At 35.3% G+C, this 12,362-nt stretch overlaps 1 protein-coding gene across 1 annotated transcript; it reads right to left on the bottom strand.

The window, feature by feature from the left end:
- Positions 1-11,001: 11,001 nt before the first annotated feature.
- On the bottom strand, positions 11,002-12,140 carry LOC108371152 (stromal cell-derived factor 2). The gene is made up of 2 exons (XM_017626659.1): positions 11,953-12,140; positions 11,002-11,843 (listed from the first exon to the last, which is right to left on the bottom strand). The coding sequence occupies exons 1-2, from the start codon at positions 12,011-12,013 to the stop codon at positions 11,257-11,259; spliced, it is 648 nt and encodes a 215-aa protein (XP_017482148.1). The 5' UTR covers positions 12,014-12,140; the 3' UTR covers positions 11,002-11,256.
- Between the last annotated feature and the right edge of the window lie 222 nt (positions 12,141-12,362).

Genomic DNA, 12,362 nt, shown 5'->3' with positions numbered 1-12,362 from the left:
CGATGCAATAAGCATTACCGATATCGGTTGAAGTGGTCCAAAGTTATGCGGTAACATACATAAAAAAGAAAATAATAATATTCCGACGAACTGATAACCTCCTCTTTTTTGGAAGTCGGTTAAAAAATAATATTGAAAGATCTGGCATCTTCCGATTATTTTATTTTGCTTTGATGTTCGTTTTCGTCTCAATAAAAATTAAAAGTTCATATTTCAAACATTGTTTTTAAGGAAGATTTTATGAATTTGCGGGGGTTGCGGTTTATCGGGAGTGTCGGGAAAGGATTTTGGTCCCGTCCTGCCCGACATTTTTTACAGATCTTCCCGATACCGCCCATCCCGGCCAATTTTAAATCAGTACCGTGGATCTCCAATGAATAGCATGTGCACATTTATTTATAATCTTAGCACTCAAAAATATTTAGTCTCACAACTTCCATTTCACCACATCACTCATACGCCATGTGTGCCGCATGCAACCGACTACCCACCAAGTGTGCAATGTATACTTTAATCTTGAATTAATTTCGGAGGAGTAAATTTATCAAAAATCATACTAGACCTTTTTTGCAGAGCGTTCAATTCTCTAATAAAATACATATACATACATTGGTTATTGCTGAGCCCGTATATGTGTCAGAGAAAAAAAAATTAAATGCAAATAGTCCAAAAATGCCATGTTATTTAAATGGGAAATGTGTCATGTTTTTAATTTGAAGGACTTTTTTGGATTGCGTATTTTTTTAACAAAAACTAAAAATTCATGGGCGCCAGGAAAAAACCAACTTGGGAAATAACGGACACCCTAATGTATCTACACACTTGTAATCCATTGCAACCTCCTTGGTCCCCTTTTAGCTAGTCTTTGTAGCTTTGATATAAAGCTGAAACTTAGAAGGAAATTTCAATGTCCTTCCCTGACAGGGCTTTTCGAGTCTATAGATAAACAGGCTTATATGCACATACATACATATCCATATATTTCTGTATGTAGGAATATAGTGAATGTCATGTAAATTCTATGCTTGCCTTTTTCAAATGTCGTGCATATTTTATAAATACATACTTATATACTTATGTACATACGTATGTATAAGTATGGGTAAAATGAACAAATTTATTTCCGAACGTAACATAGCTGCAACAATCTCTGCTTCGGTTATGTATTCGTTTGTTTGTTTCATTATCATTCATTTTTTGTCTGTTTATGTTTATTTATTTGTATGTCAAGTTTTGTCCTTTCCCTGCCTGCAGGCTCACAGCTACATCAAGTGTGTCAGCGAGGACAAGGCGAAAACTAAAAGCAGCCTTCACAGGACCCTATTTCTCTTTTGCTCTCTCAGTTGTCAATGTTACTCGAAATCGATTAAATCAATATTGTAAAAAGCCGGATTAACCACAATTGCGAGTATGTTTTGGTTAATAGACAAATTTGCATATTAAATTAAAGCAAACTTCAAATATGTGCCAATTACATGGCAGCACAAACGCACTTACAGATGTGTATGTACTTATGTATGTACATATCGAGAGCTTATATTCAATACCCTCTATCTGCAAAAACTCAATTTTTCAGGAGAGCAAAAAAACTGTTTTGGCAGCTGTTTTTAAAAGTGTTAATAATTTTAAGTACACACGCATGTCTTAAATATTCACGCAATATACTAAAACTAGTTTTTTACTTTTAATTCATTTAATTTTAGTTTAAAGATCAGATAGAGGTTATTGCAATTCGAATTATAACTATTTATATAGAAAAATTTGCTGATAGAGGGTTTTGCAGAATAATGAAAATGTCAGTTCTTTAGACGTAAATACTATGTTAAACTAAGATTTTAATGCGTTTAATGTGTTTTTGTGTCAAAAGAGTATTTCACGTGATTTCGAAATTATATGAGAATCATTAGCACTGTTAAAAGAGGCTTCGCTGGCTGGTTTACTATCCGTTCAGATGGGGAAATTTCCTTCGTTTATAGAGGCGAAACGTACAGCTGATTCGGCTGTAAATGCCGAGCAGTACGGGGGAAAAGCACTGAAGACAATTGTAACACCCAGCCCTTTTGTTACCACCATATCTGGAACCGTCTGTAAAAATAAGCTCCAAGGTAATTTATGAGTATCAAACTGGGCAAATGCCCTTGCGGTAGAGTTTTTACTTTAGTAAGCATCGGATGATGTCGAAATCTTTGATGTAGCTTAATACACGAAATAAAGGTGATTGCTTGCTACATCAGTTTTTTTGTTGAAAGCAGGATTCGACGTGAGAGATAGCTTCTACTGGCGAGGTGGGAAATGCACGGATGCTTTTTCTCCTCTGCTACATAGTAAGGTGTTTCTAGCAATTTAAGATGTTTTTTTGCGCAGTGTCCATAAATTACGAGCCCAAAGTCAACTTTTGCATAATGACAGTTCTGCTTAAAAGTAGGTTTATTCTAAAAAATTATTCCAAATATTTTCAATGTATCAGTATAGGGGAGGGGTGTTAGACAAGGAGAGGGGGGTGGATGTATGTATTTATTTGTATTTTCTGCATATGTGAAAAAATTACTTTTTCAGCTTAAATCTGAGCTCCTGAAGATTTGGACCAATTGATTAGATCGTTTAGTATGTTAGAAAAAATAATTTTTACTTGCGTCAAGTCCTTAGTCTTAGAAAAAATTAAAATATCATTAGCGTATTTAGTTTGGCAATATGAATAATAATAGCAGTTTCCCACTCTTGATGATATAACCCTTGAAATAAAATGTAGTTATGGAGTTTAATGACTCTATGTTTGATGGGATACGGATGATTTTTTAGATGGTTGGTCAAACTCTTAAATAGATATGAGTAAGAGAAAATTGTGAGAATCTTCGGACCAAGTGGAGGCAAATAAACATATACACATCGCTCATTTACTTTAGTAGTGTCATAATCCAAAAAAAAAAAATTTTGAGTTGAGTATGCAGAAATTATCGCTACGTCTTCTTCTATTTCGTGTAAAAATATCAAAGCTGTATCGACTAAGCCCTGTATGCAGCTCTCAAGAAAACAGTCAAGAAAAAATTGCCATTATTTCGCGTGTGTGTCCAAGGAATTTTGACATTTTTTGATACTTCACAGCCTGTTGCCTCACTCTTTCCTCAAGAAATAATGGAGCGGGCATATATTTCTGTTGCAAAACTGGGTTGCCTTATGCTCTTTCTTCACAAAAAACTTTAGAAAACCGTAGTAGAAAGCGTAGTAAATTTCTTAAGAACTGCGTACTGTCTTAAGGAAATTTGACTCAAGAAAATTTCTTAGCCATTTGTTGTACGCCATTTTATATGGAGTTTTTGCTTTTCTTGAGAGCTGCATACAGGCCTTTACCAGAATCTCACTAGAATAAAATATGTATTCATTTTTAGTATCGGCGTATATGTAAATTCAAAACTTTAAAACCGTCTTTCTCGAGTTTTGATTTTTTGAGTTATGAAATTATTGTAGTAAATGAGCGGACATGTATATACCTGTAAGCTACCGGCCAAACCCGATCTTAGAATAAACTATTTTTGTAACTCTCATCATCAGTCCAACTGAAGCTACGCAGTCCACAAGATTTGGTTTCGGTTGGACATCGCATTAGGTGGAACAAGTTTAGCCTGGGCAAAACTAGTTTGACCTAAGATCGGATTTTACCGGAACATATACATACATGCATCGGCACATGTAACTAACCCAGTCTTTATTTGACCTGCCACAAAAAATGGTAATGAAAACGATTTTCCAGCAAAATTGTGTAGATAGAGGATTTTGCTTTTGTAACAAAATGTTATTGCAGATAGTGGATTTTTCAAAATGAGAATATAATACCATAAAAGCAAAATTTTAAGTTTGGCATTATTGTCATGGCTGAAGGATAAATAAGAGCTCACGTTACCATCAAAAACTCCTTTTCATCAAAATTGTAGATAGAGGGTATTGAATATAAGCCCTCGATATGTACTTTTTAATGGGTTTCCCAATTGCGTATCTGAACCTCAAAACTTTATTTAAAAAAACATAGGCTTTCTATTTAAGAGGCATAATTCTCGGTGTCGGCGGCAGCTTATGGCATGGCAAACGGAGTGGTTGGACACAGGCCTAGACCAACCAGGAATGCAGCTGTTTCACTTATGTCTAAAGCTGATGCCACATAAAACTTTTGATTCGCTTTACGTGACAGCTTCGCTTTGACAGATATGATGAATTGTATGAAAATGCACAAAGAATGCCACATAAATCGTTGAAGCTGCATCGCGAAGCGAAAAGATGGCCAACTCCCATCTTTTTGCGCGCTTTGATAATCAGCCGGTTTAATATTTATTGTGTTTCGTCCAAATTCGGGTTTTCATGCAGAAACATAAAACTTAATTACATTGCTTATAATTTTAAATCAAAATAATTAAAATCCACAGCAACTTTGATAAGTAAAAAAGCGGTACAACATTGTTTTCTTGGCGTTCATCGTGGCATACCTTTTGCGTCTGGCGCTTTGCTGACAAAGTTATAAATGTCACGCAAAGCTACAAAGTTTTATCTGGCATCAGCTTAAGAGCTATAAAATGCTTGATTTCAAAACCGAAATAGAGGCTGAAGAATAAATACTTAAAGCGGGTTGAGATATTGATCCAAACATTCGTGGTTGATGGTAGAGGCAGCAAATGAAGAGCTTCTGTGATCCTCCAGAGTAATTTCTTCGAGTGTCCCATTCGCAAGCAGAGTGTGCAAAAAATGTTTATTAAGGAGAAACAAAAAGCCCCTGTTCACTACGAGGAGAAATCAAAATTATACCACCACAAGAAAGTATATAAAGGCAACAGATTTCCCATGGAGTGGGAACAACTAAGATAAGGATCTATAGCTTGTATGAAGAGCTGGCAGCACTTTTCATAACCCGAAAGCATATATGGCGATTCATCCTAGCTTAGGCAACTAAACAGAATAAAGGTGAGGTAAGACACTGCAGAAGCTAGACGACCACTGATGGTGGGGCTGATCGAACGAAAGTATCCAGACAGCGCCAGAGCAATGGAGACACAAAGACGCGAAAATTCTGGAGGGAACTTTTAGAGTGGCGACGGTTGAATATAGAAAACCCACGTCCTCGTTTGCTAGATCAAGGTGGTAATTCCTATTTTTCTTCTTGTTTGGCGCTGTTACCTAAGTCTAAGGGGGGCTATAAAAATACGCCACTCATTTCTAATCTCTGCCGTTTGATGCCAATGGAATATGCCAAGTGAAGCAAAGTTCGTCGCCAACTGGTCTTTCCATCGCAGCGCGGCTTTCCTCTTCCTCTGAATACTTTCGGAACGGGGTGTTTTTACCCAGCTTAAGTTGTGCGGCTCTAATTAAAGAAATCACATGACAAGGAATAACTTTGTCTGCGATCTCGTTTGGTATCGAACGGCTTAGAGGAGTGCTACTCAATTTTTATGGAGCTGGTGTTATTGTCCTATGTTATTTTACACCTTGAGGGGTATGGGCGACTTTAAACAAGACACAAAGGTGATCAGTGTTAATCCTTTTCTCGCAAGTATTTCGCAAAATTTCACGTATGGTGAATACCTGTTGTGTGGTGTATTTACCAGGTGTGCTACTCTGTAATGCTATGCGAAAGAGAAATGGGAAGCGATAGGCAATCGCCGCAGCGTATTACTTACGACGTTTTTGCCTAACGCATCGCATTGCTCTTTCGTATCGCATTCCAGAGTGGCCCCCGAGGTCTAAAACCACACTAATAAGTCCCAATTAGATCATTGATGGTGGGCTTTAGCCTTCAATACGCTCCCCAAGACCTTATAAGTATGCGACATATGGCTGGTAGAACCGAATTGTGAAATGGGCAAAGCACACTTAAATTTCAGTTGGCAGATATGCGTTCGTCTAACCATATCCTACATAAGAAGAGAAATTGCTTTTCGTACCTCGTCATATTGGGCTATGGAACGTCGTCCACGAATGCCGTCTCGGGGTCATTCTCTCAGCAGGTTAGAATAGTGTTTCCTAAATAATTTAAGTATGTTATGGATATAAGTTACTAGGTCAGTTCATGCTGGTCTTCAAACCTGATCCAATGTTTCTACCGTCGAGCATTTGAAGCTCTCCGATCTCACGAACATATATGGGCCTCCCTCTTTTGTTTAAGGAAAATACGTCTGTAAATACTTTTTCCGGAGAGTCAAGTGGCAAAGATGCCATTACCTAATTTTTCGAAGTTTTAAAAATTTCATCTCGACAAATAACTGAAGACTGTCGGCCACCCAAATATTCGTTCCTAAAGCGTGGCTCACGTTTGCTTCAGCTAATGCACAAGGGCAATCCTGCCATATGCGAGAGCTAACCCTGGATAATCCTCCTTATGCCTTATGGAATGCATTGTGTGTAAGATTGAAGCCCACCGGCTTAACGCCGACAACGGTTTGTTTCCAACCCGAATTAGACAAAAGTTGAGGTAAGTTCGTTCCTAAATTCCGTCCGTCAGTCGGTTTTTTACATGTCATTGGTACAACACTGCTTTGGCTGAAATATCACTAATAGTCTGTTCCAATAGCAGTCCGGTTTACAGGATTTAGTCAGAACTTACAGGAAGTCGTTCCTATTGACACAAAACCTGTAAGTGGGAACACATTTAAGAGAGTAATCGAGCAACTGTTCCTAGTCAGAAGTTACAGGATTTGGTCCGGAGTTTTTTTTCTGTAAGTTCATGAAAAGTGTCAAACGATCAGCTGATTTGCATGTGCAAACAAAAACAAAAAACGGTGAAAGCAAAGAACCTTATGTTTGTAAAAAAATTGGAAGTAAACAAGGAAATGTTTGAATATGTATAGATTTTAATAATTATTTAGTGATATTTCCGCCAAATCAGTGTTGTACAAATGACATGTATGCAACCCGACTGACGTTTTTACACGAAATAGTGCTTTTTGCGTTCCCGTGCACTTCTGCATCTGTTCTCCTTTTACTCTCACTTGAGAGAGTAAAATTGTAGTTTGACAGTTCCACAGGTTTTAGTCCGAAGTTCAAAGGTAAGGACTAAATAATTATTAAAATGTATGCATATTCAAATATTTCGTTGTTTACTTCCATTTTTTAACAAATATAAGGTTCTTTGCTTTCACAGCTTTCTGTTTTTGTTTGCACATGTAAATCAGCTGATCGTTTGACACTTTTCATGAACTTACAGGAAAAAAAACTCCGGACTAAATCCTGTAACTTCTGACTAGGAACAGTTGCTCAGTTACTCTCTCAAATGTGTTCCCACTTACAGGTTTTATGTCAATAGGAACGACTTCCTGTAAGTTCTGACTAAATCCTGTAAACCGGACTGCTATTGGAACAGACTAATTGGCTATACTGAATTCGATACAACTATTTACATAGAAGAGAAATTTTAGCAAGTTTTAGCTATTTTTCTTTGTTTAACAATTTTTTTTTATCATTTTTTTATGAAAATATATCTTATTATCTAAACAAAACCCATGTAAATCAAAACTTCAAACTTTGTAGACAATTTATAAAAATTCGACGACTTTTAGCAAATATTCGTCGAAATTTTGAACTTTATAATCAGATTAAGTATGCGGTTTTGTAGCCCATTAAATTTTAGTCTAATAAAGTGCAAATTTTAAGTAGCTAAGACTTACTAATTTTTGGCAATTTTTGTATCGCCCATTTCTTCCATACAGAGTATGTTCCATATTTTTTTGTATGGAGAAAATGGGCAACACCCGCCACAAAAAAATGCCAATCAACGGTAAGTCCTAGCTACTTAAAATGTTCACTTTGTTTTACTAAAATTAAATGTGCTACAAAACTGCCTACTTAGAATGTTTCTAAGAAATCTATTAATAAGCTGATGCAACTTTGTCGAATTTTCCAAATTTTTGTAAAAAGTTTGAAATTTCGATCTGCATATGTATATGGTTTTTGTCAGATAACGAGCTACATATATACAATACAAAAATAACATCAAATAAACGAAAGAGAAATAGCCAAATAATGTTAAAATGTCTCTGCTCTATTTATATTTTAGCCACTGTATATATATATGTATGTATGTACATTAGACTGCATCACCAAAAAATGTTGCGATTTTTCCGCCGGGATTACAAAATTTATTATTTTTTAAGACGTCCACCAAAATATTTCGGAAAAATATTAAGATTTAAGCGACCTGGACCGATTTAAAAATACCTCCAAAAATGAAGATTTTTACGAATAAAAATAGTTTCTAAGAAAACTTTTTGAAAAAAAACCCCTCAGATGACAAAACAGATTAGGCTTAAAAAATCTGCATAAAAATATTTAAAAATCTTTTCAACGAAATCGAAATAATGAGATATTTGATGCCGTTTTTTTAATTTTTTCAAAGATTGATTTACGAAATACTTAAATAACTGGGCCAAAACTATTCCGATTTAGACTTATGGGATCTCGGTAAAAAGGTATTTTCCCACTATTTTTATTTATGTGCAAAGAAAGTCATTCGTGTTCCATTTTTTTTTTTTTTCAAATACCAACACATCTTAATTCAACTTTGAATGATGTTCGTTCATTCTACCTTTATTTTTCATCCTATCAATGAGCTTATTAGAAAAGAAATACCTTTCCAATGATACCTCATAAGTCTAAATCGGAAGAGTTTATGTTCGGTTATTCTAGTTTTTCTTATACCAATCTTTGAAAAAGGTTAAAAAACAGCATCAAAAATCTCATTCCGTTGAAAATATTTGTTATTTTTTAAAAATATTTGTATGTAAATTTTTTAAGCTTAAAGCTATTGGAGGTGTTTTCAAATCGGTCCAGCTCGCTTAAATCTTAATATTTTTCCGAAATATTTTNCCGTTGAAAATATTTGTTATTTTTTAAAAATATTTGTATGTAAATTTTTTAAGCTTAAAGCTATTGGAGGTGTTTTCAAATCGGTCCAGCTCGCTTAAATCTTAATATTTTTCCGAAATATTTTGGTGGAGGTCTTAAAATATAATAGATTTTATAACCCCAATGGAAAAAGGTACCGATTTTTTTTTGGTATAGGGAGTGATGCAGTCTAATGTACATACCTCTGTACTTTTTAACCGACTTCCATAAAAGGAGAAGGTTATCAGTTCGACGGAATATCTTTTTTATGTATGTTACCGCATAACTTTGGACCCCGTCAACCGATTTGGTCGTATAGTAATCTGGTTTAGATCCGATTATTGGATCATGAAAAAATAAACGGTAATCCTAAATTTTTAAAAGAGAATTGAAGTCGGTTTAGTTTTTTGCTTAAAAATTACTTGTTGTATACCTGTTTCACTCCACCAACGAAATATTATGCGACTAAACTGATTCATTAATAAAAAAAAATTATTTGATGATAGCGTAATCATTTCAAGTTTTTAGATCTCATTAACTGTGGTCAAAAGCTAAAAGCGCTTAAGTAGACTCAAAACGAAATTTAAACCTCTAACTTTCTAAAGTACTTTTGTTAAAGCTGTTACCAAAAATTATAGTAACCTAAGTCGTTGTAAGGTTCAATAATTGCTTAAATATACATATGATATTGGGTTTTATTTAATAGCAATAGCTGGTTGGTTGGAGAATGATAAATATTTATGTATAGATTTCTAGATTTCTCGGTGAAACCATCTTGATTCCCAGATAAATTTGTCGATATCACCTGTAGTAGAACCTGATAAACCTGCTAGTTTTGTTTGTACATATGTGTCTTCCAAGTGCTTTATGCATAAAAACCGCTGGTTACTTTCTTCGCTATCTTCGTTGACAGGTGCGGCGAATTCTATTCAGGAGCCCTATTCTCGCCGATTTTTTTTGCGTATGGGTTGGTCGTGACTATTTTTTTTTCATAAAACGATGTGGGGAGTTGTAATTCGTTGAAATCCATCATAGCAATCAAAAAAATAATTTTGAATTTTTTTATAAGTTACGACTTTTTGCATTTCGGTGACGATGTTGTTACGTTATTTTGCATTTCAGGTGACGATATGTAGTTCAAATATTAATGCTAAAATACTTTTGCCAATGACTGTATAAGTATTTGTATCATATGCGCATAAATTAACCACTGTGTTTCTATTTACCCGAATTTGTATACCACTTCGCGCTACATACATTTATACATACATATATGTAAAAATAGCAAACATACATTCAAAATACACTTAGTGAGAATACATTTTAATGTATTTATCGCGGTGGTTATAACAAAGAAATAACTGAGCATTAAAGCAAACTATTGTACCACTGATATTCGTAAGCAGCAAACTAGCATGGGGATTAGAGTTGAAACATTATAAAAAATTTAATATTTATTTAATCTGTAGAAGGCGTTAACTATAGATCGTCCGAAAAAAAAACGAAATTCCACCGGACCGAGCAAATACCCATAACCGCATTGTGTGGTTGAAAATAAAAACGAAACTGTCACCAACCTGTCGAGAACGCACCGTTTAACCGGTTGCTACTACCGGTCGACGACAACAACAGCAGATTAGCATTGGCAGTGTGTAAATTGCGCTAAAATCCTTATAAAATTTAATATTTTTTCACAGTTACCATTCAAATTAGTCCATTTTAAATTAGCGAATTTATTTTTATTATTGTAACATTAACGAAAGAAATGTACTTATCGTACTATCTTTCTGTCATTGATTCTATTGTTTTAGTAAAAAGCGCATCTAACGCCATACAAGATGGACGGAGGTTCTTCTACAGTTCCGCAAAAAGGTGGCTTACTTAGTGACGATTAGACTAACTTTATGACGATTGGCGGTAAAGCGAAGGAAGCGAAGGAAGCGATTATGTGAACACTCCCTTCTTTTGGGGCAAAACGATCCAGAATTACATCTTGTCAATGTCTGTCGATTCAGCAACATTCTTTAAAAATATAACTAGTTGGTTGAAAATATCTCTCTGATGCCGGCCAAAAACTACTTTCTTTCGATATCAAGCCGTTAACAAAAATATATACATTTATAACATACATACATGTGTACATGAATTGTTCGAGTAATTAAAATTTGTTTCACACAAATTGCATTTATTTGGTTTTCTTAAGATACTGCAATATCATTGCAGTTGAGTGTGGTCAAATAAGTTGCACTTTCGCAATATATTGCTTGCAACAAACTAAAAATCAAATTGAACTAATTATGATTAGCACATAGAAACTAAAAAATATGTATTACAAAGTAGCACGGCAAATATTCATACAAAGTTAAAGTACACTCCTTCCAATCGTTTTCAGTTCTTTTAGAGTTCTGAATGCACATACTCAGCATGTGATTCTTTATCTTTTGGTACGATGTACAACCCTTCCGCAGTTGCCCACCGGGTACCATGTTGCGGACTGCTAAAACCGACTACTTCCATTTGTCCAGAGATTGGCCGTCCAAACGAACGTCCCGACATACCCAAATAACTGCCAGTGTCTAAATGCCGAAATCGTACTTGAGCATCACGCATCCATTCATCACTAGTGCATACCAATTCCCAGTGATCCCCTGTATCGCCAACGCCATCTTCGCCATAAGCAGATACTTCCTGTTCACCCGATAATGGCGAAGAAAAGTGATGTGAGTGTAGATTCTTCTTGGTTGTCAAATGTTCTAATCTAATGGTATCACCACATTGAATAGGTTCGCCACGTTCGCAGTGATTATTTGTTGGAGCTTTTACAACCCAATGACTGTTTACATCTTCTTTTATTTCGACGCCGGTCACCGACTGTTGACCCGACCCAGATCCATATTTGACATCGTGTGAATGAAGTCTGGAGCCATAATCAGAGTTGACAAGTTTAAATATTGAACCGCAGGTGACAAAATTAGTTTTGGCAGCTAAATTTAAAATGAATATTAGTAGTGATAACAAATCTGTGTACAAGAAAAACAACAAATACTTAATAGAGGGCGGAAGACCAATCACGGGCGACCACATCAAACTTACCAAAAGCCGCCGGCAATATGCAGAGAAAAACAAGAGGTAACTGTATTATATTCGTCTTCATTTTCCTTCAACGTTTTCTAATTTGTTTTATTTATTTAATTAAAATCCTTAATTTCTTCGTAACACAATAACTGATAGGAACCCCAAAAAATTGCAATTGTCAAACCCACCAAAGCCACGCAAACAAATGTCAAAACATTGGACACAAAAAACGGCGATTTCAGTGTGGCCATATTTCCCTTTTCCTACCAAAATTGGTAGGTTTTTGTTTTTATTTGGTAGGTTGGTAGCATGAACCAATTAGAACAGATCTTACCGGTTGAGAAGCAGCCATTTGTAATAGCAATTGAGAAAAAAGTGTGTGACCTTCGTAATTTTGAAGTTTGCTATTTCTGTTTTGCTTTTTTCTT

The sequence above is a fragment of the Rhagoletis zephyria genome, unplaced genomic scaffold, assembly GCF_001687245.7.
Source record: "Rhagoletis zephyria isolate East Lansing unplaced genomic scaffold, Rhagoletis_zephyria_1.1 Rzeph_scaffold_04729, whole genome shotgun sequence".
In the NCBI taxonomy this organism is placed as follows: Eukaryota; Metazoa; Arthropoda; class Insecta; order Diptera; family Tephritidae; genus Rhagoletis; species Rhagoletis zephyria.
The sequence above is the reverse complement of the archived record's forward strand: the minus strand, read 5'-3'. Positions and strand labels throughout refer to the sequence as shown.